The sequence below is a fragment of the Cornus florida genome, unplaced genomic scaffold, assembly GCF_030987335.1.
Source record: "Cornus florida cultivar Cherokee Brave unplaced genomic scaffold, ASM3098733v1 CherokeeBrave_3.0.0_Hap2_Chr09, whole genome shotgun sequence".
Lineage (NCBI taxonomy): Eukaryota > Viridiplantae > Streptophyta > Magnoliopsida > Cornales > Cornaceae > Cornus > Cornus florida.
In genome coordinates this window covers 83,600,034-83,626,606 of record NW_026775579.1, presented here as the reverse complement: position 1 = coordinate 83,626,606, position 26,573 = coordinate 83,600,034, and the positions used below count along the sequence as shown (strand labels likewise).

Here is a 26,573-nt window from a genome sequence, read left to right as displayed (position 1 = left end):
TTTTTTAAAACAAAAACATGTTTGGTAAAAAAAATAAAACAATATTTTTGAAAAATATAATGGTTAGTTTAAAAATGTCATTTAAGAATTTTTTTTTTTTTTTTTTTAAAAATTATTTTTTACTATTCATGACTACAGACAAAATATTTTTTACCAAACACGTATTTTTTCACTGTTGATTGCTTACCTGACAAAAACATAAAAACTAAATGCATACCAAAAAAGACCCTTAATATATCCCTTAGTATGGGCATATTATATAAACTACATTAACTCGAGATAAACATATGATGTAGTGAGAGAGAGAGAGAGAGAGAGAGAGAGAGAGAGTTACCCTTTTAACAAAAAAAAAAAACGGTCAGAGTCTCTTAAATATGTGGTTTTGTTGGGCCTGGGCCTTTAGAATTGGCATAGGCCTGCCTTTTGTAAATCCTAACTAAGGCTCGGCCCAATATTTTTGTGGGTGTGTGCTTGTGTAGATTTCAATGCATAAGTCCAAATTTAGAAATATATATATATATATATATATATATATGAAAGTCCTTCAACAGTTATTTATTAAGCAAGTTCACCTTCGCAGTTTTCTCTTCTTCTTCTTCTTCTTCTTCTTTTTTTTTTTCTCCTTAAAATTAATGATGTAGTTATTTGAGTTCTCCCTTATTTTTTTTTATTTTTTTTTATTTTGGGTTAAGGACCGTACTTGCATCCGGGCTCCTGCTACTAGGAGGAAGTTCTTGCTGATAGCTAACGTGGCCGAATTAAACATTGACACATGTATAATGTTAAATATTACACTCCACACATAAATATGTATATACCTGGTGTTCAATAGGGGGATCCAATATCTCCATCTCCCTCGCATACATACATATAAATAATATGTTCCTGAAACATATGTGTTAGCTTGGACCCAAATTAACTTAGAACCCAACTCAAGTTAGCTGATCTTGTTGTATCTATTGTCATACCATATCTCTCTCTTTGCATATACACGTGTGATATATATTTATATCTTCAATACTGTCTTCATATGGAATGGACATAGAATAAGCAATTTTTATTTTGTTTGGTTTTGCAGGAAAGCTTGATAAAGATCATAAATTCATAATGATCAAGGGATCACAAGCACCAGTGGTCTAGTGGTAGAATAGTACCCTGCCACGGTACAGACCCGGGTTCGATTCCCGGCTGGTGCATATACTCTTTTGGGCCTAAAAACATTGCTCGCTTGCAACATATTTTATAAATTTTTTTCCTTTTAACTAAATGGCTTTCAAAGATCCAAACACATAGTTCTTGATCAAAACCACACTTGGAAAAATAAATGGTCAACAGAGTCTTCATATAGAGTGATACCTCTCTTTTGAAAAAAAACCAATCAGCAAGCTGTTGGCCTCCCTTTATTACAGATCAATTCATACCACTTCTTCTTCTTATTGGCATGGCTATTGTTCTGCCATTCATTTGAATAGAGAGGAATTTGCCAAAATATTCCAAATGCCCGTAATGACGAAATACATATGAGCAGGTCAAGCTTGAACTAATTAGGTTGTTTTTATAACTTGAGTATAATATAAATATCCTTAATTTGCCCAACCTGCAGGAATTGCACCTTATACTAAGGGCCTGTTTGGTATGCGTTTTATTTGTTTTGAAAAAAAATCGAAAGCACATTTAGGAACGATATTTTAGGTATTTTGTTTTTAGCTCGTGCTACTGTTATGGTTTTTGGCTATAAACAGTTGTCAAAATAAGAAAAAATAACTTTTTAGTTTTGGGCTACTGTTCACGAATTGTTGTAGCATTCTGTAAAATAAAACGAGATCGCGCTAAAATATGCTTTTGTTGGTAAAATCGCAGCCCAAAAACAAAAACAACATAAACAAAACGCATGTCAAACAGGGCGTGAATTAGACAACTACCTAAGAAATAGATTATAATGGTCATTTTGAACTATAGAGTACACCACTGTAATTGGTAGAAACTGTTGGGGGGAAAGTATAAAATATGAAATTGCAAATCTGCCTCCAATACCTATTTTTATTCTTCTCTTGGCTCGGGGTTTTAGTTCAAATCAAATAAAAAAGAAAGGGGCGAAGAGGGAAAACAAACATTAGGAGAAGAGAAGAGCACAGAAGAGGGTGAAAGAAAGAGACAAATGGAATTGGATGATTGGGAATTGAGTGCAGAAGAACTCGATTCCCTCGAAAGAGACGCTCTCAACCAAATCGCTCTCCGCAATTCCTCTTCTGCTACTACTTCGTCTTCCTCTTCCACTCGCCTTAACCCTCGCCCTCAACAATCACCCGCCAAACCCATCGCCGACTATCATCATAACAACACGGTCACCTCTCTCTCTCTCTCTATATATATATATATGTATATGTATCTTTTATTTTGCCTTTTCAGTTTCTCTATGTTCTTTTGTTTATAGGTTAAACCTTACTCTGTAAATTCCATTTCATAGGGTTTTAACATTCAAATGTGTGTGTATATACACAAAACCACACACAAGCGTTATTTAGCACTGAACCCTAATGCAAATGAGAGCTTTTGTTGCTGCTTGTGAATTTTTAATTACCACTTCAAATTCTACTTCAGCCATCATATGGGATTCAATTTAGCACTGAACCCTAATGCTGCCTGATTTTGTTTATATTATACATTTCAGAGATGTGTAGTTGAAATTGACAGCTCCTTAGTTTGAGATAGTTGTTTTTTTGTTGCTCTTGGATTTTTTATTTACTATTTTTCCTGCTGCGAGAGATATGTGGGTTTTTATGTTTATCAAATTGAAAACATAATGAGTAACTCATTGCATCGAATGAAAATGCTGTCCCATAGTTACTTTGAATGTGATGGTCCTAAGTGAGTATTGCACATCAATAGAAACATTGGCTAAATTATCATTCATGTGGTGTGTTTCCAACTCGGTACCAACTTTTTTCTTAATGCTCAATTTAACAAATCAGGTAGATGCTTTGCCGGATGCATCTAGAACACTACCTGCATCTCCGGTGCCCAAAATAACTGGTAAGTTCCCTCCCATTCTTTACTCACCCTTTAGACCTTATCAATTTTTTTTTTTTTTTTGATAAGTAAGAAATGAATAAAAAGCGCTCAAAAGGGGAGCGCACCCTTTAGACCTTATCTTATTTTTACTATCTGTATATGTTGCACAAGAAGATGATTCTTCAAAGGAACAACCGAAGCTCTCTGTCAAATTTTTTCTACATGCTAGTGGGAATATTGCTGCCAAATTTTCTTATGACCAGGTACTCATTCTAGGTGCTTTCAAACTGTTTATATATATATATATATATACACACACATTTATTCTTTTTAAAACTTTATTTGTACTGTTTTACTTATTAATATGCCTTTCTCTTCCACCAGGTAGTTTTAGGAGCTTTCCGCAAGATTCCTAAAGCTAGTTGGAATGCGAAAGAAAGGTCTCTCTCTCTCTCTCTCTAGTATCTATTTTCTCAGAAACACGAGGGTTAGTTGTTTGATTTTTACTTCTACTGGAGCCAGTCTGAGAGTACAGCATTCTGTTTTAATTAATCTGCAGGTTGTGGATGTTCCCTGTGTCATCTCTGTCATCAGCAGAAAAACTTCTCAGTGAACTATCTGGTTCTAATGTTGAGGTTGAAAGCTGCATTATTTTTCTTTATGATATTCAAACTTATTGTCATAATTATGTATCAATGTTCGGCTTCAAGTGCTTTTTTGTTATGCATGCCTTTTTCTTGTGGCAAAACTAGCAATTATGATATGTTGGAACTTGTCCATTTTCTCTTGGAATAGATTATTGATGCTTGTAGTCTCTAGGAAAGTTTTTCCAACTTCGTTTCATCCTTTTTTTTTTTTTTTTTTCTCTTTGGTTTTCATAACCTGCTAGGTAGAGAATTTAGATCCTTTGGTGCGTCGTGCTATTGCTGCTGCCTCTTCTGTTCCAGATCTTCGAGGTAAATGTCAAATGTGCACTGCTGCAGTCTACTTGAGTTTTAGGTCTGTTATGCATGTGTTGGCCAACCATTTTGCTTTGACTGCGCGAAGTATTCTTCTTTTTATAGCATGTACAGTTTTGTGAGAACATGTTGACTATTTATCAATGTGGCAGAAAGCTTTATTTTTTAAAGTAGAGATGTGCAGACATGTAGAACAAAAAAAGAACATCAGTATCTCTGTTTGGAGCCTTTTCTCTTTGCCATGCTTTTGTTGTGTGTGTTTCTTTTGGTTTGCATTCTTGCACTAATCCTATGACGGAAAAATATGGCTGTTCCCTGACATATTGAAATTAGTTCAACAAAGCCTTGTTCCAGTTATTTAGAGTCAGTTATTTGAATCGTTTTCACCATTCTGATATTTCTAGGGTTATAACTTGAGTCAAACAACACTTTACAAGTAAATGTATTTTCCTATGTTAGCTATGGGATTTTATATTATTATGTGCCAAATGGCTATTTCATACTTCCCTCCCACCCACTCACTTTACATTTGAAGCATTTGTAGAATTTATGTGCATGTTGGTGTGTGTTTCTTTATGTGAGTTTCTCTGTCTATATTTGCATTGTGATATTGTGGCCCGAATTTGGTGTCGGGTCGCGTTGTGACCCGCTTATGACCCGTAGACGAGGAAAGATTTTGACCCGTTTTTTGCTCATGGGTCGTGGACCCTAATTTGTCTCTTGTAGCCCAATATATAAGGGCGCTTAGGGTTTGGAGTGGGGTAAGAGAGCGACTCTGAAATTTGTACAGAAACTGAGTGAGGGGCTGAAAACTTGTAATCTCCGATTTTACACATGGTGAAAACTTTCGCCGAATCCCAACCGTGGACATAAGCTGTTGCCGAACCACACATAAATCTTTGTGTTCTTTGTGTGGCGTGTTTACTTTTCTGTCGCGATTCTTGATTCAACTTGGGTTCGTTACATTTTTCATAACATGCATGACACGTGTCTTCTTATATTCCTATACTCAAGTAAACATATTTTTCCTTGTTTTTTTTACTAGATCGATATGACAGGATCCCAAATAATATTGAATCAAAGCTCCTTTCATTTCAGCGTGATGGTGTTAGGTATGTAATGACATAATTTTAAATAATGTGGAGATTTTCCCTTGTATTTATAGTCTAATAAAGCGTATCAATCACTGTTTTATTTTTCAAACACCGTTGTTCTATTCCTTGGCTAGCCCAGTGCACGAGGCTCCCGCCATTGTGGGGTTTGGGAAGGGTTAGATGTACACAGCCTTACCTCCGCATGGAGAGGCTGTTTCCGATTTCGGACCCGTGACCTCCAGGTCGCAATGGAGCAACCTTACTGTTGTTCTATTCCTTCTTGCTGTTAAACTATTGATAGTGTTATTATTTATAAGTACTTCAAAATTTTTCTTTTGATAGTATTGTTCCTTTCAGGTTTATCTTGCAACATGGTGGGCGTGTCCTCCTAGCAGATGAAATGGGACTGGGAAAGACTCTTCAGGCAATGGATCCTTTACTTGAAGTTAATCTAAATCTTCGTTTCAATAACGAATATGCAAAGCTCAACAATCTTTTTGCATGTGCATTACGGCTTTTGAGTTCTCCTACAATTTGCTTCATAACAATAATTGGTCATAATGTTTCTGAAATTCTCGGAAATGTTTGATGATTTGTGGGAAGTGGTTGGTTCGATGTGTAAGATTTAATAATTCTTGTTTTATCAGTATGTAGTGTAGTTGGATTGAGACTTTTCTGGAAGAGAAATAGGCAACATGTAGTGTACTGATAGAATGGAGACTGGAGTTCAGTGACTTGGTTGCTCAGCCATGGATAGGATGTATTTTTAAACGAATTTGACCTGGTTTGAGTTTCAATTTAATTTTACAACCTTTAATGTTAAAAGTGACAGTAGCTTTTGTGAACACAGTTCGTAAAGCACTTACTTTGGACGTTCTTTGGTTATAATTTGCGAGAGATGGCACAATTTAAGCATGGTTGTTGAATTCTTTATTGCACGTGCAGGCTATTGCAGTAACCACTTGTGTTCGTGACTCATGGCCAGTTCTTATTCTTACCCCATCTTCCCTGAGGTTGCATTGGGCTTCTGTAAGTCGCATTCTTTACAAATATCTCTGTGCTCACATGAAGAGTTATGCCCAAAATTCAGACACTTTTTCTGCTTTGTTCACAGATGATTCAACAATGGCTGAATATACCTTCATCAGATATACTTGTATGTTTTCTATAGGCCTTCTTCAAGTTTTGCAACTTTTCTCTTTCATAGTTGTGATGAATATTAGGCATTGTTGTTTACATACTTCTTTTTCCCTGGGAGTCAACAATATATAGTTATGTTGGTTATAAATTTCCAAACTTCAAACCATTTCCTAGTATTCTATCAGATTGGTTGAAATAATTCAGCAAATGGTCGCATTATGGACTTTTTGAAGTCCTGAATAGCTTTGAGGCATGAGTACAAGCCAGAGAAGGCAATCGCACACATAATTGCGGTGCCACTAATATTATTAGCATTGCTATTTATTTATTGGATCAAATGTTGTTGTAATCGTTATAAGGATTATCAGGTGAATATTCATGAATTACTTATCATGCTTTCAGAAGGAAAAAAAAAAAAAAAAATATTGGTGGTTGTCTTTGAAGCATAAAAAGTGCTACCTACATGCAAACCTAATGGACTTCAGTAATCAGATGCCTTCACTGTAAATACATGGATACAGATTTTTATTAGAGAAATGTTTCTGATATTCACAATTTCAATTTTTGATTCTAATGAGGCTGTATAACAGGTGGTTTTATCTCAATGTGGTGGGTCAAACAGGGGTGGATTCAAGGTTGTACCATCAAACACCAAGGGGACCATCCGTCTTGATGGCACATTCAACATTTTATCGTATGATCTTGTCCCTAAGTTACAGGACCTTCTAATGGCGTTAGAATTTAAGGTAAAATGGCTAATAGTTTGAATATCTATTTTTGTGCCATATTTTCTATCTTGGTACTCTGAATTTCATATTTTCCTGAGCATTTCTGTTTGTAATGGACTTTGCTGAGTTTGAAACATTGATGGTGGTTGAATGGGGGTTTACTGACTCATTATATAATTTATATTGTTCATATTCGATATTTGATTGTTTTAAGTGCTAGTTTGTTGTTTAACATCAGATTCTAACTTGTACGGAGATCCTCCAGAGAAGTTGGGATACTGAACATGGGTGGAGAATGAGAATTAGACTATATTAAATTTAATCTCTCATTGTTTCATAGTATCTCAGTGATAGAAAGTGGCTATTGACGGATTGGTAGTAGGTTTAGGTGCGAAAATTCTATGGATTTTAATGCATTCAACTTGTGTTGTCTCTATTGCATTGTACCAATGAACCTCAAATCTTTATGGAGCATATTGACAAAACTTAGGAAGGAGCTGTGTCCTTTTCCGATTTGATGTTGGACACGATGTTCCTCTGAAATACCTAGAAACATGTCAGCCACTATTAATATGTGTCTTAGTATTTTTTTTATTTTCTTTTATTTTTTGTTTTGATAAGCATATGTCTTAATATTTTCTAAATGGAGCTTGATATGAATCAATGATACACATGGCCACTTTTGGTCCATAATTCCAATCTGGCATTATATAGATTAACCTAAACCATGACACTAGTGGAGTTGCATTTAGGTAAGTGTATTACTGGTTTCCAGTGCTTATGAGTTCAATTTTTTTTTTTTTCAATGAGTGTCCTTTGATAAAATTGAAAATGAAGAACACATTGTTTAAAATAGCAACTTCAGTGAGCTGTTGCGTCCAAAGTTTACCTGACCAGGTTTTTACAGAATGGAAGGTTAATTTTTGTTTAGAGTTTGCCCTACTAAGTCTTGACTCCGTTGAGAAAAACCTTTTAGAAGAAATATCTAGGTGTTTTTGAAGTTTTGGTTTCAGTTGGGCTTTTGCCTTGCAAACCAACCTATTCCAAAATGTGCTTGGAGAGTGGAGAATCAGGCTTACCATGCTTGCCGGAGTTGTCTTTGATGGATCAAGCTGGACTGCTGCAGAACTAGATATAGTGGGCAAAATCACGGTGGGGCAAAATCACAGGTGAGGTTGGGATCTTGGTTGAATTACTGCTGAGCTGGATCAAGAATGAGCTCCAGGCTGAGCAGTTGACAAGCAGGATCTGGTATTGACATCGGTTGAACCACTGCTCTAGCTATAGGTTTGGGCTGAGCCACTGTGGGTCAAGGTGAGGAGCCGCATTCCTGCATGGTACTGTCAGCAGACTCAGCATCTTCGACAATATCAGGGGCAGTGTTAAGCTCCCATTTAGTTACTTTATTTCAAAACCTGAATTCCGATTGTGAGGGAGACGATAAATTAGCACGTGATCATTTTTGTGCAGTAGTGCCAATTTTGCATGTAAGAGTTGCTTAGTCTAGTGGCTAGACCCCTGGTAATTTGCGGTACAAACCTTCTATATACTTCCAGTATTGGCAGGGGCAATTACCATGTTATATCGGCAGCTCTAATATGTTATTACCTGAAGAAGTTAATTAGGTCCTACGGTGTGTTATTCTTATCACAAGTTTGAATGGTATAGGTTAAGATGCGCTTATATAAATCTTTGCGTTGCAAATATTTTTCTCTATAGTTTATTGCTCATAATTAATATTCAAAGCACCTATGAAGTCATTCTCTATGGCTCATTTTCTATGCTCCACAAAAATGGGAAATACCAGCTGTGATCTGGGATGGGGAATAAAAAGGGGGTACAGGTGCCAGATTGCCTTCTTCAGCTGGGTGCAGAATCGCAAAAAAATATACCTGCAAAGTAACATTAAACAAAGAAAATTACATGATTCTCTTACGGTCTTGCTTGCTCTGGTTAGAAATGTTTTGAAGGCCTTCCGCCATCTTTTTGCTACTTCAGTTACTTATAGGATCAATGGGTCATTTGACACAAGATCACTTCTCTTATGCTATTGATAAATCAACCCCAGAAGGAGATGTGGAACTTAGAAGACTTATTCGAAGTAGTATTATTTTATTTAACATTTGTTGTGGTATGTGCATGTTTTAGTATTGTTCAACCTATATTATTAGGCATCAAGTATTACTTGACATAATATGTACATATATTGATAGTACGTGTAATTGCTATTCAGAAATTACTTTCACAAAATCTGTGTGCACACGCACACTTCATAAAATCATGTCCAATTAATTTCAGTACCTTGATCTGAATATTGTGGCTTCTATAGCTACTTTGTTTTTTACTTTTATAAATGATAATATGTTTATTCAGGTTGTGATTGCAGATGAGTCGCATTTCTTGAAGAATGCCCAAGCAAAGCGAACAAGTGCTTCCCTTCCTGTATTACAGGTTTCTCTCTCTCTCTCTCTCTCTCTCTCTCTCTCTTCCAGGAACATCAAGCTTACAAATTTCCTTTTTCAGAAAGCTCAATATGTAATTTTGCTCAGTGGAACTCCTGCTTTATCACGACCAATTGAATTACACAAACAGGTACTTCTGGGTGTGAGTTTAGAATCTATGGGTTGGGTAATGGCTCTGCATGCCTCAATATATGTGCATATTATTATATGCTCATTTTTACCGAACTGTGTTTGCTTGACAGCTGGAAGCTTTGTATCCTGGTGTATATAAGAATGTTCATGAATATGGTACCCGATATTGCAAGGGTGTAAGTTTGAATTACCATTCCATTAAAAGCCTATTTTAAGATCTTGAATTGTGGCTATTACACCAGATAGTGAATGATTTTGTTACTTACAGTGATATGTTACAGGGTGTATTTGGAATGTATCAAGGTGCAAGCAATCACGAAGAGCTTCACAACTTGATGAAAGCAACGATGATGATCCGCAGACTCAAGAAGGACGTTCTTTCTGAGCTACCAGTGAAGCGCAGGCAACAGGTACATGGCTGTTCTTTGCTTAAGCGAGGAGTACTTCCACCGATTATGCCTGGCTGCGTCGTAACATATGTAGATATATGCATCATATTGCTCCAAAAGCAATTAACAGTAACATTGCTGGGTGTTTTTCGATGCAAAAGGTTACTTTTAAGGTTTAATGAGTGTCTTAGTGCAGCTGGACTGGCATTTTCAAAATAATTTGGATAAGTTCTGAGGGGCTTGGACCTAATATTGTCGTAATTTCCATCAATTTTGAACATTGATACAAATGTTGTAAAAATAAAAGCTTTGTTATTTGTCCTTGTGCTCCATATAATTATTTTACTTATTCATAGGTTTTCTTGGAGTTGGCGGAAAAGGACATGAGACAGATCAATGCTTTGTTTCGTGAGGTGATCTGAGTTTCTTTATTTCTCATTTGATTGTCTTTGGTTATGTTTGTAATGGTATCTGGGAAAGGCGGAAAGCTGAGATTAAATAACCATGAAGTGCTAAGAGATGCATCTATAGTGGTTTTGGCAAGCACCTCCAGTGGAATGGTCACATTCTAAGCCTTATTATATGTACGACCGGTAATCATATCGTGGAATTAGTTCAGCAGAATCTGCACTGATCACATGCCACCCAATATACTTACGTAGACATTGTGATGTATATTATTTTTTCCGGGGCTACCAATAATGACTATCAAGTTGGTCTTCTTGCAGCCTGGTAGAGAATTTAGACTTGTTCCGACTGAGGTTTTGGACTTCTTACAGTGGGTCCTTAAGTAGCATGGATATAAAAAGGGAATACAGACATTGCACTGACAGATGATGTGGTGATTTAAAAAAAAAAAATTAGGACACTGAAATGGTAGGTCACAACAATACAATATATTCTTTTAATTAAAAATCGTGTTATATACAATAATTTTTTATGTGATTGTACCATGAAATTTGTAATTCATTTGTCATATAATTATAATCACATGTCGCACAGACAATGACATAAACATAATATATATATATGTGTGTGTGTGTGTGTGTGTGTGTGTCTGTATGCAGACTGTATATGTAATACACATATGAACACAATTTGATGACCTCTCCTATTTGCATGTCCACTCCTTAAACAAACATTCCTTTTCTTATTGTATATAATACGATTTTTAATTTGGTCAAACATTCTAAATGTGGTCAAAATTATATACATTTTATGGTAACAGTGAACCTTTAATTTGATATTTCTAACAATTATACTTTGTTTTCATGTTAAAAGAAAGTCTTTTTCAGCATTCAAGCTTCGTTGATTGCATTATTAGCACATGTTCAAGAGCTATCGCCATGCCTCAAAATTTAGAATTTTCTTTTTAAAACACATCCAAGAAATGCTGCACACATGTCTGACCCCACAGAATTTCATCTTCTTAGTGTCTGCGATTCTTAGATGGGTCCCAAATTTCCTTGCTACCTTGTCCGTAGATGGGATTCGGCTGTTCTGGTTGGTTTTCTACCTTTGCTTCCAATGAATATGACTTTATCACGTCCCAACTGCTTTTGTTTATTATATGTTTTTATTTTATCTTATTTATTTAAGTTTCGAAATCCTAATTCTATCCAAGATCAAAATATGCATGGTATTTAGAAGTTGCACTGCATGCTTTCTTTTAAAGAACTGTGGAAACTGCAATTTCTCTTCTGATTAAAAAGCGCTTCTTAGTAATGTCTTATTTATAGTTGGAGGTGGTGAAAATCAAAATTAAGGCCAGCAAATCAAAGGAGGAAGCTGAAACGCTCAAGTTTTCTGAAAAGAATCTAATTAATAAGGTATGCATGTAAGTTCCACGCACAAGTTTTAAATATCTACTATATTACTTTTGCATTTTAATAGTGCTTGCTTGAAAAAGATATTTCTTGTCAACTTAGAGACTCAGATTTGTTTAATGTAGCATTACTCTTATCCCCTTTTGATACATATATGGTTGGTCAGAGAACATGCAAATGGCCTGGGAAATATGGTTGAAACTTGGAAGGATTTAACTATAGCAGAAATCAGAGTTGCTTTCAAAATGAACTAGAAAAAATGTAAGGGAAAAAATGAATGATTGGCGGTTGACTCAAACAGGGTTCCTTTCCAAATGATTGGGCTTTGCTACGCAAATCCATTCACCTAATAAGATTGGTGCTGATATTGCTTTTTGAAATATGTTGGTGGTTCTGGTAATAAATGAACTTTTTAGATTGATGTCTCGAAAAATTCATGATGCCATCTCCGGTTTATTTTTGCATCAATATGAAATGATTATGTTTGCAGTCTTATATCCGCTAATATTCGTTGGATATGTTCTTTACTCAATATTTTTGCCACTCTATGGGCAATCTTTACTATTCATCCTATTCCTCGCTACCTACCTGGTTGCAGATGGTGGATTTGTGTTGTATTCAGTAGGTTTCGACTTTAATTTCATGGGAAATACGCAAATCCATCAAGGAATTGATTTAATATTAAATGTGGTGGATAGAACAATGAACCTCTTTGGCTTTAGAATCTCGTAATCAATTGTGAATAGCCTGAGAGGGGGACTTTACCAATCATAGAATAGGATTACCCCCATGTTGGAATATTGCACAAACCTTCAGAGGGAGTCTTTCAGAAGGCACCAATGCAAATGTTTTCTTAGAGGCCTCATATCATCCACATTATTAGAGCATAAACTATAATAATAGAAAAATGTGAATGAAACACAATCCTAATCTAGGGTATTGCAAGAATGGAGGTAGCAGTTCCCTTCTGGTTGGATCTTTTTTATTATTGTGGTAGAAGCACCTTAATGGTTTGCCATATCTGGGTCGTGGGCTACTAAGCTGGGCCTATATGTTATATGGAATATTGGTTCCTTTTTTTTTTTTTTTTTTATAAAACGTAAATAAATTATCTAGATGTGTGTGCATGAAGCTATTAACATATCCTATATATATCGTACTTCGACATACAGAAAGTAATTACTATTGTGAGGTTTGCATCATGAAAAGAAGTTTTGGCAGTTGGTTGTGTTAAGCTTGTCAGTTCACAAGTAACACCATTATTGCACCCAGGAAAAAAATACATTATTACCGCTCTAAGTTGTTAATAAATAACTTCTACTGAACATTACCTCCATGAAGTTTGCACGTCATGTTGTTACATGATTGGAATGGAGGGATTGTTGGTCAGTATGAACCTAAATAAGTAGCCACGAGCCATTGCTCTAAAATTCCTTATGTTTCGTTGGTAGCAAGGAATCCACACTTAATTGGAATCAAGGAATACATTAATTCAAACCATTTTCCCCTTCAATTTCCAATTTTATCATGACTTATCAAAAAAAAAAAAAAATTTCCAATTTTATCATGTGAATTCCATGCTACCAAACGATGTTACGCAGTGTTAATGTAATCATAGCTGATATTTTAATTTGAATTTTTTTTTGTTGAAACCCATCTATTTTGTTCCCTTTCAACTCAATTTGCATTTAAAAATTGTGAAGAATAATTTGTTAGAGACATCTAATCAAATTTTAAGTTTCCTAGTGACTGTGAACTGTACTGATAGAGAATGTTGATGTCAATATTCACATGAAAAAAATCCCGGATCCACATGAAGCAAGTACTTGTGAAGTACTACTTGTTTATGATGCATGCATGTTCCTTCATGTCTCTTTCAACTGTCCGTTGGCCATGAAATTTTATGTGGATTTTTGGTTTAATTTAACGTCTAAGATGGATAATGTCAAACTTTTAAGTTGCAAGTCCACTTATACGCTATTTGCTTGAACTTAGTTGATGAAGTTTGATTTCTAAGAAAATGGCTCTTATCAACAATTCATTAGATTCATTTGTGCATAGAATGTTCAAGGCATGTTGAATGTGCTCTCTGCTGGCAATATAACTAAATTCTACTAATTCATTTTAAATTTTTATCTCCTACTCTTGCTGATGCTATTCTGGAATCCAGATTTATACTGATTCAGCAGAAGCCAAGATCCCAGCAGTCCTGGATTACCTGGGAACCATCATTGAGGTACTTCCTTATGCTCATGTTGGTTTGTTTTTCTTCTATTAGTTCTAACTGCCGACGGTGACTGTATAAATGGAACTACTGGCACCGTTCAGTGAAGAAGGGGGTTGGAGGAAATAAATAGTAATTTTGAAGACATCTCGAATTTCAGTATCTTATCCTAGGCTCCTTTTGAGAGTAAATGCAAGTTAAATAAGAAAGTGGTTAAGCAGTGAAATTAACCACACACACACACATTATTGAGAACTATGTTTACCCAATGATAGAGTTACATTTGAGAGATATCATACTTCACTATATTTGCAGGTGTTGCAAGAAGATACCAAAACAAAACACAGAGAGAATCACTAATATTCTTGAGTTGTAACTGAATAATTCTCAAACCAGAGCCATACTTTTATCTAACACATGCTCTCTAATAGCGAGGTGGAAGTTCTCTTTCAAATATAGGTACTATAAAATTTCAAGGAAGGTAAAAAAAACAAATGCTAAGCATCGTTTTGCAGGAGTAACTTTAAAAGAAGTTTTCCAATTGGATAACTTCACAAGGACAAACAAAAAACAAAATTTCAGGAAGTTCTACTTTGGATTATATTGTGTTGAGCTGTTGAATGATAATAATCTTTCGTTTTCCCACCATACCCATTTGAATCTTTTTAGTAATCCTTGAAGTCTGTTGTTGATCGTTTCTGTTACACATTACGCAGGCTTATGGAAACAGAGAACCACCTGGACCTGTCACAGCTTCTCATTTTCCTTTTCGTTAAATATCTTGACATTGAAATGGACTGGTTATTTTTACACTACCTTGGCTAAACTTATTGAATTTGGTTTTGATTCTTTACCAAAAAGGGGAAAAAAAAAAAAATCTTGATTGAACCTTGGTCTCCATTATTTGCGTTTAGTAAATAAATAAAAAACATCTTAAAAAAATCTGAAGAGCAAAGAACCTTATTAGACTTTTAGAGGTTACAAGAATATGGATTATTTCCTAAACCATTAAAAACATATCCAGAGTAGAACTCCAACATGACTTATTCTCGATTTTGAGGCAGTCTAAGGAAAACACAATTTCAAGAGCACTCACTCCTAGAGATCCCATCCTCATAAAGGAAAAAGGAAAAGAAACCAAAAAACTACTCCCTGAGATTGGAAAATTACGCACATTTATGGTTATAAAAAATGACAAACAACTGAAATCGAGATTTTTATTGGGCATGGAATACTGACTGAGCTACTTATATTGTCACAAGTTGACACCCACCATAAGTTTTCCTAATAGCTTCAAAAAACAGAGAAATTTAAGGAAAGTGGAATCGAGACAACCCCAAATTCCAAAATCCTGGTAATGAACCTAATGCATGGGCGGTTTACTAAAAATCACTATTTAGACTCCGCGTCCACGCCCCTGTGGGTATCTAGAACTTCTGATTATTGCTCATTGGCAATGGCACAGAAGAAATATAAAAAGAAGAAAATGAGAGAATTGTGTAAAGGCTTGAATGAGATGAAACACTCATTCAGAGCTCTAGTATTTATAGATAAAAAAGAGCACAAGCTCATATTACAAGAAAAGAAAAGAAATAAAATCTAAATCAAATCATATCATATTTTATGGCATATTTTATTGCATATGACATATTTTATAGCATAATCAAATCTCTACCAATATAGTAGTCATTCCATAAACCGTGGTTATCATATCTGCTAACACTCCCCCTCAAGTTGGTGCGTGGATATCTGAAATGCTCAACTTGGACAATGCATTCTCAAATACAATCTTGCTGACGCCCTTTGTAAGAATGTTTGCAAGCTGCTGAGAGCTTGTGACAAATGTAGTGCAAATTTGATCAGAGATGATCTTCTCTCTAATGAAGTGTCGGTCGAAGTGACGTTCCACCTCTATATGCTTAGTCCTGTCATGCTGAACAGGATTTGCTGCTATGCTAATGACAGACTTGTTGTCGTAGTAAATAGAGAATGGAAGCGACACTGGAAGGCACAAGTCTGTCATCAAGGTTTTCAGCCATAGCAACTCACATACCCCAAGAGCCGTAGTCCTATACCCTTCCTCTGCACTAAATCGAGAGACAACATCCTGCTTCTTATTGCGCCAAGTAACCAAGTTGCCACCAATGGTGGTATAATAGCCCGAAGTTTACTTCCTATCTGAAATGGATCCTGCATAATCAACATTTGTCCAAGCCTCGACACGTAAGTGACCATGATTGGCAAACAAAATACCACAGCCCGGAGACCCTTTTAAGTAGCGAAGGATCTGAATAGCTGCATCAAGGTGAGGGGTATTAGGAGCGTGTATGAATCACGACACTCGCGGCATAAACAATGTTAGGTCGAGTCATGGATAAATAGATGAGCTTCCCAACAAGTCGTTGTTACTGACCAACGTCCGACAACTCCCCCTCAGAATTAGCCAACTGATGATTTTACTCAATCGGAGTATCAGTAGGACGAGCGCCAAGTTGACCAAAAGCAGAAAACAAGTTAAGAACATACTTGCGTTGAGAGATGAAAATACCAGCCTTGGAGTGTGCCGCCTCAATGACCAAGAAGTACCGAAGGGAACCAAGATCCTTAATCTCAAACTGACGGCCAAGATAGCTCTTAACCTTAGTAATTCCGGCAGTATCATCTCCGGTAAGAACAATATCATCGACTACACAATGAGAACAACTGTCTTACCGCCTGAATGACGTAAGAACAAGGTGTGATTAGCTGCACTCTGATGGAAACCAAACTTGAGCATGGCAGTGCCAAAGCGATCATACTAAGCTCGAGGAGATTGCTTGAGGCCATACAGGGAGTGACGAAGACGACAGACCATACCAGAATGAGCAGGATAACGAAAGCCTGGAGGGGGAACCATATACACCTCTTCTTGCAAATCACCATTGAGAAAGACATTCTTGGCATCTAATTGAAATGAAGGCCAAGATTGAATCGCAGCAATAGCAAATAATACATGGATGGTATTCATTTTGGCAACAGGGGCAAAAGTCTCCTGATAATCTATGCCTTAAGTCTGAGCATAACACTTGGCAACCAACCGGGCCTTGTAACGAGTAACTGACCCATCTGGATTATGCTTAACTGTAAACACCCAACAACAACACACATCCTTTCGTTCAATAGGAAGCGGAACCATGTCCCAAGTATGATTTTTCTCAAGTGCTTGTAGTTCTTCTGTTATAGCATCACACCATTGAGGTTATGCTAGTGCATCAACAACACTAGAAGGAAGAGGAATCGAGGCAACAGAAATAAGAAAACTCCGATAGAAGAGTGAGAGAGAACAATCAGAAAGGAAAAACCTATCTCTATGCTTAAGATCTCTATTCTTTCCACTCTTTTTTGTTGGGTTTTAGGGAGGGATTTTCAGTCTGTTGAGGAATTGGTTGTCTTTTTGGCCTCTTTGAAGGCTTGAGGCACTTTGGCCTGTTTTTTGTACTTGGGTTTCGCTCCCCTTTTGAGCGGTTCTTCAATCTTATTTTACTTATCAAAAAAAAAAAAAAAAAAATTAGAAATAGGGTAAGTACAAGAACGTTTATTCTTCCGAAGAGCAATGGGGCGATCATCAAGCGGAACAATAGCTTGAGAAGGCAGAGCTAGTGCCAAAGGAACAAGGTAGTCGATCGTGAGAGTAGAAGCTTGTACCTGTTGTCTCCAACTATAAACCTGTGGAAAAGGAACAATTTCCCTTGCTGGAGGGGTATTATCACGAGAGGGAATAATAGAAGACGAAATAAGCAAAGGTAGAAGAGTTGAAGACAGAAGAAGGTGATCGTCAATTGTAAATAATGGGAACCATTCACTTTAAGAACCAACTGAACAACTATAGCATGGTGTATGCTCAAAGAAAGAAACAGCCATGGATATAAACCGCCGACGACTGGGAGGATGGTAACACCTATAACCTTTTTGGGAGTAAAAATAGCCCAAATACACACATGTCAAAGCCTTGGGCTCAAGCTTTGTACGAGCTTGCCCTAACTGCTGAACGAAAGCACACACACCGGAAGACTCGCGGGGGAATAAAAAAAAGAGATGAATTGGGATGTAAGATTGAGAGTGGGGCCCTAAAAGGAGTTCTATTAATGATATAGACAATTGTAAGAACTGCATCTCCCCAAAATGACTGGGGAACATTCATGCCAATGCAGATTGCTCTGGCTAAGTCAAGGATGCGGCGATTCTTTCTCTCAGAACGGCCATTCTGTTGAGGGGTTTTAACATTAGACATTTGATGCTCAATCCCAAATCCTGTACATAACCGCTGTACCTCCCCATAAGTGTACTCCGTACCTTGGTCAGATCTGAATTTTTTAATGGTATGACCATATTGAGTCTGAACCATTGTCATAAATTTTTTAAAAATGGTGTACACCTCATTTTTTGTTTTTATAAAATAAACCCATGTAACACGGCTATGATCATCAATGAACAACACAAAATATCAAAATCCAAGGCTAGAAGTAACTGGGAAAGGGCCCCAAAAATTTGAATGAACAAGATCAAAAGGTGTTAAAGCAGATTTATTACTACTAGCAGGATAATTGGAACGAACATGTTTCTGAGACTGCCACGTTACAAAATAAAGAAGGAAACAAATGTTTTAAATATGTCCTAAATGCATATGCCAATGCATAAGCTGAGCTTTATTAGATGAAACAAAATTAGATAATGAAACTGAATGTGCTTGAGGTGACAAAGGAGCATCCAACAGATATATGCCATCCACTTCACACCCACTGCCAATCGTCTATTTCGACACCAGATGCTGAAAAATACAGTGAGAGGGAAGAACGTTACACTGCAATTTAATTGTTTAGTAACGCTACTAACTGAAATAAGATTTGTAGTCAACTGTGAAACATGAAATGTATCTGACAAAGTTAATGAAGGAGTAACTGATATGTGACCCTTCCTAACAATGGAAGATGGAGAGCCATCCGCAAGGCATACCTTGCGATGGCGAGAACAGATACCATAAGATTGGAAGAATGAGGACATATTAGTCACATTGTCTGAAGCACCAGAATCAATGATCCATGGTGTTGAAGATGTAGATACCCTATGTGCAGACGCAATAGAACCCGAATGGGCATAAGTGGAGGTTGGCTGAGATGATGCCTCCATTTGATTGAAGAATTGTTTGAATTTGTCTAAATCTGCTTGAGTTAAGCTAACTGTGGTAGAAGATGTAGAGGCAGATTTGTCAGGAGTTGAAAATGAGATTGGTTGTGTAATAGAATGTGCAAAGGATCGAGGCTGTTGTTTCTGTTGCGGTGGGCGTTCATGTAGTGCATAACAATGAGATTTGATGTGACCAATTTTTTCACAATGGTCACATCTCCCACGTTGTCATCCTAGAGGAGGACCGATGGTAGAACTATGAACTGACTGGGATGGTGCAGTTCCTGAAAGGTTGGGAACCTGAATTGCTATAGCAAAACGATCAACAGAAGCAACACCTAATGGATGAGTCCGACGGCTTGCATCTGACAACACATAGGAGTATGCATCCATAAGAGTAGGGAATGAAGATAAGCCCAATAAATGAACACAAGCATACTCGAACTCGTCGTTCAACCTGGCAAGAAACTGAAACACTCGATTCTTCTCCACAATCCCTGCATATAAAAGTGCATCATCTGAATCCTTCCAAGAGTTGAAGGAATCATAATATGACATCTCTTCCCAAATAGCACGAAGCTTGGCGATGTAACCTGAAACTGTTAAGTCACCCTGAGAAATCTTGGTGATGTCTCGCCATAAGTAGAAAATCCGTGCATTATTCTGCCTGTGAGAATAAGTGTGTTGAACTAAATCCCAAATCTGCTTAGCAATTTTCATAAACATATAGCCAACGGCTATGTTTGGTTGCATTGAATTGACTAGCCAAGACATAACATAACTATAGCATTATTTGCAAACCACTGTGGATATGCCTTCTCTAACTCAGCTGGTTCTTTCTCAGAACTAGTAATATAGCCAATCTTGCCTTTACCACCAATGAACATCTTGGTCGACTGTGCCAAAATCAAATAGTTGGAGCCATCCAACTTCATTGTGGTGATTTGAAGTCCTGGATTTTCTGATGAGTTGGTGGGAAAAATGGCACCACCACCCACAGAACTTGAGCCAAGAGAATTAACTGTCGAGGATCCTAAATCTGTCACACGACAATAAACAATTACAAAAACACCACAAATTATGTTAATAAATTAAAAAGTGCCCTCAGACCATAACCAATAGCAATGTCTCCTTAGATCATTCCCGAAAAGTCCAAATACAAACTTTTTTAAGGAGTGTTGCCCACTTACATATAGCCAGACAACCTCATTATTAATATCCAGAACCTCTATAGACTTAAAAAAATTTACCTAAGCCCTTTTAGGTGTTGGAGACTAACTATCCCAATTTACCCAATCATAGAAAAATAAAAAATAAAATGTAAAACTTAAAAATACCTGTTTTCGATCACAAAACAGCCACACAGAAAAACATGTGTAGGCAACGTCACACGATGCCACAAATAACCTAAGATGGCTGTTGCACAAGTATCAGGGTTGCTGAAAGGTGTGGAAAGGTGTTGGCTCTGATACCAAGAAGAAATATAAAAGAAGAAAATGAGAGAATTGTGTAAAGGCTTGAATGAGATGAATCACTCATTCACAACTCTAGTACTTATAGATAAAAAAGAGTACATGCTCATATTACAAGAAAGAAAATAAAATAAAATCTAAATCAAATCACTACTAATACGGTAAGTCATTCCATAAATCGTGGCTATCATATATGCTAACAGGCACAATACGTGGTTGTGTGGTCATAGCATTCTGCTTATTTTATCCTGATTATATTCATGCTAAAGGTTACACCAAGTATTTTTTGCTATTTTTGTTTGACATGTCATGAATGCATGCCTCACTCTCTAAATTTGACCAAGTTGTATGCTGCCAAATTTCAAGGAGTATAATGTTCTCAAATTCTAGTCTTACAACAAATCCATCTCAAAATTGAGTGTGGCGGAAATGCAAATGTTGAAATGAACTTGTGGTAAGACTTGAAACGATAGAATTAGAAATGACCACATTTGGGAGATGGTTGGAGTAGCACAAATTGGGAGATAAAATGAGAGAAAATCGGTTAAAATGGTTAGGACATGTGTAAAGAAGACCTTTAAACACATCAATTAGGAAGAGTGACAGTCTACATTGGGTAATACTTAGGAAAGAGGGAGACCGAAGTTAACGTAGATAGAGTTAGTAAAGAAGGATATTATAGCATGTGGTTTGACTGAGGCTATGGCCTTAGATAGAGCGGAATGGACGGCCCCAAGTAGTTGGGAAAAGCCTTGTTGTTGTGGTATAATCTTCTCAAATTGTCAGTTATAGTCCTTCGTTAAATTAGACAAGTGTGATCACTTATGCTCTATATCTCCAGTAAACCTTTATTTATTTATTTAGAGCACATTATCGACAAGTTCTTTAGTAGACCACTTATTATTTGCTTAAGTAACATGAATTCTTGCATATCATATTCGTTTCAGATTTATTTGCATATGCCATTTATTGTCAATTTCTCGGACACTACTAGAGTCTAGAGGCATATTTAACATGTCCTAGACTTGAACAATTGAGGGATTGAAGGTTAACATTCAGTGATTTTTTATAGGCTATGTAGTTGTATTTCCAATTTTTTTGGTTTGCATATTTAATGCTGACCTTGTTTTATTCTACTTGTTTCAGGCAGGCTGCAAGTTTCTAATATTTGCACACCATCAACCCATGATTGAGTCGATATACCAATTTCTGCAGGTTCTATTTAATTTTCAGGGTTTTTATTTTTATTTTTTAAAACTGATTCATAATCAGCACTGCCAAATTTCAGAAGAAAAAAATTGGTTGCATCCGAATTGATGGCGGTACACCAGCAGCATCAAGGCAAGCTTTGGTTTCAGATTTTCAGGAAAAAGATGCCATCAAGGCAGCTGTGGTAATACAATTTGCTTTATTGATTTTTGCTCCCTCATTATTCTTGCTATGTTCTTTTAGAAATAAAAATTTTCACTATTTGCGTGGATTTATCTATGATCTATGTTTTGCCTTCTTTTTGCAGCTCTCTATCAAAGCTGGAGGTGTTGGTTTAACTTTGACAGCTGCGAGCACAGTCATTTTTGCAGAGTTGTCTTGGACTCCTGGTGACTTGATTCAGGCAGAAGATCGTGCTCATAGGATTGGCCAGGTAAGCTATAGCAAGAATTATATGAGCTTCTGGCATTCAGGAAAAAATTATCTCTTTATTTAAATTTATCAATTACATTAAAATTCTTATAGTGGTCACTAAAACCTCTTGTTTGACACCGTATCATCTGTGAGTTACATTCCCATTTGAATACCTAGAACTGGAATTTTTGGCATTGCTTTCCGTTGATGCTTCTCAAGTGTATCATTATTCTTCTACTTTGGTTCTAGCTTCTTATTTGTGTTCTTTTTTAATTATTTAATTGAATGCCTCAATGTTATGGTGAATTTTATCTACATGTGATGAGTAATGACATTACGTTTACCTTCTTATGTTGAGGGATATTAAGGCCATCTTAAATTAAAGATATTCTTTAAGTATTGCAGTTTGCTTTGTTTATTAATGGCTTGAAATGTAAAATTTATTGCCTGTAGTTGTTCTAAATTTCACGCATGAATATTTAAGTGCTCCAAATTCTCTGAGTTATTTATTTAATATATATATATATTTTCCAGGTCTCATCAGTCAATGTATACTACCTGCTAGCAAACGACACGGTTGATGACATTATTTGGTATTGTTCATATCTAATTTGGAATATTGTCTTCATTTATAGAATACTTACTAGTTGACCATTAATTGCAAAACAAGGCTTGATTAGCATGTTGATGATGATGATCAGTAACTTCTGTGTCTTATTTCCCTATCCAGGGATGTTGTTCAAAGCAAGTTGGAAAATTTGGGACAGGTTTCTCTCTCCCCTCTCTAATTTTCATCTTCATTTTGAATTTCTGTGGGAGCTTCTCTGAAATTGTTTCATTTTATCTCATCATTTCATCTTCATTACCATTTTACATACACATGTAGGCACATGGTTTGGTTTAGAATCCTCTCATTCTTTTAAGAAATTTCTTGTTAGTGGCATTGGCGTTACATACATCTGATTTTTAGGGGCCTGGTCCATTCTCTCCCTTGTGGGTTTTAAACTAAATAGTGGTCAATGAATTTCTAGATGCTCGACGGCCACGAGAACACATTGGAAGTTTCAACTGGCCAGCCAAGAAGCAGCCCCGCAAAACAGAGCCCCGCAAAACAGAGAACACTCGACTCTTTCATGAAGCGTTGCAACAACTTGGACAACTCCGAACATCGGCCCAATCTTAAATACCCTAGGCATTGAGCCACTGAATATTCCGAATTGTAATGTATGCGCATGTAGATATGTATAGGCACATGTATCTGGAAAGTTATCCTTGTAACGATGTGAGCGCATTAATAGATTCAATCTCACAAATTTACTGTGCCAAAGGCATTGTACCCTCTCGGGGTTTTCTTCAGTTTTGGGGCTGAGTTGTTAATCATTCTGAATTTTGCTGTTTCCTGATGGATGAATATATCATGTGGTGGTTTAAACCTATGTAGCCATTGTAGTGTGACATTGTATACTCGACTTGTGATTATCCGTTTTTTGTCACAAAATTGTGTATGATTATATTATCAATACGAGTGATTTACATTTGCAGAGTAAATACTAGTAGTAGCATCAATTACAAAGTCAAAACTAAATCCACCACTCAAGTGGTAAACTGCAAATCCTTCTAAGATGCAGTGGCCATACTACCATAATCCTTATGCGTTTCTCCGAAGTATTTGGACAAAATTGAGTCCATATCCTCAAGAGCAACCCCAGTGCACAGAGGATTAGTTTGAGCCCTAACTGAATCGTCTATGCCCTGTCCTTGAACCCTGCCAGCGCGATTCAAAACCCTTACATTAGGACCATTTCTGCACTTGCCCATGCACTTGCATCCAGCAACAGCACCTTCAACGCCAAGCGCCCTCTGGAACTTCTCCAGCAACGCTGCGGCCCCCGACTTCCTGCACTTCCCACCCATGCAGACCTCAATTTTCGTCGATGATGCTCGTGTACTACCCTCGTTGCTACAACTGGTGCTAGTTCCGGTGCAGCATTCTTGGTCATGACTCTGTGAATCGCGAACTTCAAAACCCCTTTCCTCAGTGGTGTTCCCTTCTTGGATCGGTGTGTTTGGAAGCGTGGAAGTTGCTTCCTGAGTGACTGGTTGTAGTAGTTCATTTAGAATTGGTTGTGCAAGGGATGGATTTTGAAGGCGGCTTATGTCAACCACCTCTTCATCACACTCGCTGTCGCTTGATTTGGAAGAAGAATCCGATGAAGAAGAATCAGATGATACTCGTAGCCTGTTTTGCATTTTCGCAGTTTTCAACCTGGATTTCTCTTCTTTCTTCTTCCTCTTCAATTCCTTCTCATTTGCCCTTAGCTGCTGCAGTTTTTCGAGCAGTATCTCTGCCGCTTCCTGCACACAATGTAATGTTGCCGAGATAAATACAATGCTCAATGATCAAAGAATTCAAAGAGTTTTATTTAAAGAAAAAACTGATGGATAACTTTAATTGTCTCTGTAATAGGAAGTAAGAACTTGAGGAGATAACCCAAAAAAGTAGAAGAAAATTGATCAAAGACATAAACATGGCTTCATTTCAATATATATATATATTGAGTACTCCATCAAGTAAATGCAATACTAACTGGCATGGTAAATTGAAGAACTCTTCCCAAGCGAGAAACTAAATTATATTGAAATATGAAACAAATTTAACTAATATTACCCTGATATTGGAAAAGGTCTAATATAAATAGGGTAAAGTGCAAAAAACCCTCCGAACTATGTTTGAATTTGCAAATAACCCCCCTGAATTATATTTTGTGCATAAAACCCTCTAAACTATCACATTTTGTTGCAACATATCCCAATGTCTATACTATATGTCATTAAATGACCATAATGCCCCTTCTTATTGAATTACATTTAATATATTTTTCTTATCTAAATAAATTATGAAAAAAAAAAAATTAATTTGATGACATATTCTCCATTAAATTTGCATAACTTGACCTTTAATTTTTGAAATTAATTATTTAAATAAAAATTTTTTGTAAATTTTTTTTTAAAAAAAATTAATTTTTACATTTTTAATGAATATATTACATGAAAAGAAGGTATTTTTATAAAAGTATTTTATTAATTTTTCATCAATATATTGTATGAAAAATAAGATAATTTTTTACAATAAAAATGTTTAAATTGGTTATAATAAGTTTTATTACAAATAATAAAGTTTTAATAATAAAAATGTTTAAATTGGTTATAATAAGTTTTATTGCAACTAATAAAGTTTTAATAATAAGTTAATCAAATTAGAAATGGGTAGTTACAAATCTATTTATCTTTTTTTTTTTTTTTTTCATATTTATGATAAATTGAAACTGTAATAAAATTAAGGTAAATAGTATAATTAATATTTATATAAGAGAAATGACAGTAAAAATAATTTAATAAGAAATGAAAATTTTAATGAGAAAAAGTAAAATAATCTTTTGTGATTGGTTTGACCTTAATTGCAACAAATCAATAGTTTAAAGGGTTATTTGCAAAAGGGAACTAGTTTTACATTTTACCCTATAAAATATTTTTTCAATATATCTACAAAATTTAGTTTTTTCATTGGTTCGAAAACACTCGAAGTAAGACCATGTATATTTAACCTTTAAGACATTGCAATAATGGGAGCCTTGTGCATGAATTTATCTTATTATTATTTTTTGGTAAGATGAAACAATTAACCAATATTTGATATAAATCATATGTCTAGCATAGTTAATCAATAAATAAAGAAAAGAAAAAATACAATTAATTAATTAAGAAAATATAATGCTTACCAATATCATCTTCTTTTCCTTGTCTTCATCTATAGAACCATGCTCTGAACCCAACCCACAACCCATCTCTGAGAACATAGACAAGTCACTTGACAATCTCTTAAGAAACTTCATCTTCTTCGTGGCCACCATACCGGAAATCCTCTTTTCCTTCTCTCTCTTTCCACAACGACACCTGATCGTCGACCAAGATCCATAGTTATAATAGTACTGTACATGATCATTACAATCCCAGAATCCAGAATCTAAAAACCCAGAAAAAGTTTTGGGTTTTGTGTAAACCCTAGAGTTTTCACGACCCACGAGCCGGAGACAGCCGGACAACCGAGCTCCGGCATTGACTGACACGCCGGAAAAAGAGGCTTTTGAAGAGGAGGGAGAGTGGGTACTGATTCTGACGCCGAAAAAGCTCGGAATAGGCTGGAAAACCATGCCCGAGACCGCCATAGCTTTAGGGTTCGAGAATTGAATGCTTCAAACAAACGCGAATTCGTAGTGTGAATAGATCAAATTTAGCACTGCCAAAGGTTTCTTGTGTGTATAAGGTAGGTACAACGTAGGTGTATTTAT

The 26,573-nt window shown here is 36.1% G+C and overlaps 2 protein-coding genes and 1 non-coding gene across 3 annotated transcripts; 2 read left to right on the top strand and 1 right to left on the bottom strand.

Annotated features, from left to right (window-relative positions):
- Window positions 1-1,125: 1,125 nt before the first annotated feature.
- On the top strand, window positions 1,126-1,196 carry TRNAG-GCC (transfer RNA glycine (anticodon GCC)). The gene has a single exon. It is a non-coding gene; the product is annotated as a tRNA-Gly (tRNA).
- Window positions 1,197-2,082: 886 nt separating this feature from the next.
- LOC132274731 (uncharacterized) lies at window positions 2,083-23,660 on the top strand. Its single transcript, XM_059776069.1, has 24 exons — window positions 2,083-2,344; window positions 2,973-3,033; window positions 3,184-3,275; window positions 3,397-3,452; window positions 3,572-3,647; window positions 3,902-3,968; window positions 5,017-5,083; window positions 5,423-5,489; window positions 6,011-6,094; window positions 6,180-6,221; window positions 6,796-6,951; window positions 9,307-9,384; window positions 9,457-9,525; window positions 9,638-9,703; window positions 9,809-9,937; window positions 10,273-10,329; window positions 11,656-11,745; window positions 13,913-13,978; window positions 21,748-21,816; window positions 21,890-21,994; window positions 22,118-22,243; window positions 22,759-22,817; window positions 22,955-22,991; window positions 23,256-23,660. Exons 1-24 carry the CDS (start codon window positions 2,159-2,161, stop codon window positions 23,421-23,423), a joined length of 2,073 nt encoding a protein of 690 aa, XP_059632052.1. The 5' UTR covers window positions 2,083-2,158; the 3' UTR covers window positions 23,424-23,660.
- Window positions 23,661-23,723: 63 nt separating this feature from the next.
- On the bottom strand, window positions 23,724-26,568 carry LOC132274729 (diacylglycerol O-acyltransferase 3-1-like). Its single transcript, XM_059776068.1, has 2 exons — window positions 26,004-26,568; window positions 23,724-24,579 (listed from the first exon to the last, which is right to left on the bottom strand). Exons 1-2 carry the CDS (start codon window positions 26,448-26,450, stop codon window positions 23,842-23,844), a joined length of 1,185 nt encoding a protein of 394 aa, XP_059632051.1. The 5' UTR covers window positions 26,451-26,568; the 3' UTR covers window positions 23,724-23,841.
- Between the last annotated feature and the right edge of the window lie 5 nt (window positions 26,569-26,573).

What these genes read in the sequence shown, in the direction of transcription:
- LOC132274731 (XM_059776069.1), top strand. Translation starts at nt 2,159, where the DNA reads ATGGAATTGGATGATTGGGAATTGAGTGCAGAAGAACTCGATTCCCTC. An exon ending in CCAAATTTTCTTATGACCAG is followed by an intron (nt 3,276 to 3,396) that starts GTACTCATTCTA and finishes CTCTTCCACCAG; the next exon opens with GTAGTTTTAGGAGCTTTCCG. An exon ending in TTCTGTTCCAGATCTTCGAG is followed by an intron (nt 3,969 to 5,016) that starts GTAAATGTCAAA and finishes TTTTTTTACTAG; the next exon opens with ATCGATATGACAGGATCCCA.
- LOC132274729 (XM_059776068.1), bottom strand. Translation starts at nt 26,450, where the DNA reads ATGGCGGTCTCGGGCATGGTTTTCCAGCCTATTCCGAGCTTTTTCGGC. An exon ending in AGGAAAAGAAGATGATATTG is followed by an intron (nt 24,580 to 26,003) that starts GTAAGCATTATA and finishes CATTGTGTGCAG; the next exon opens with GAAGCGGCAGAGATACTGCT.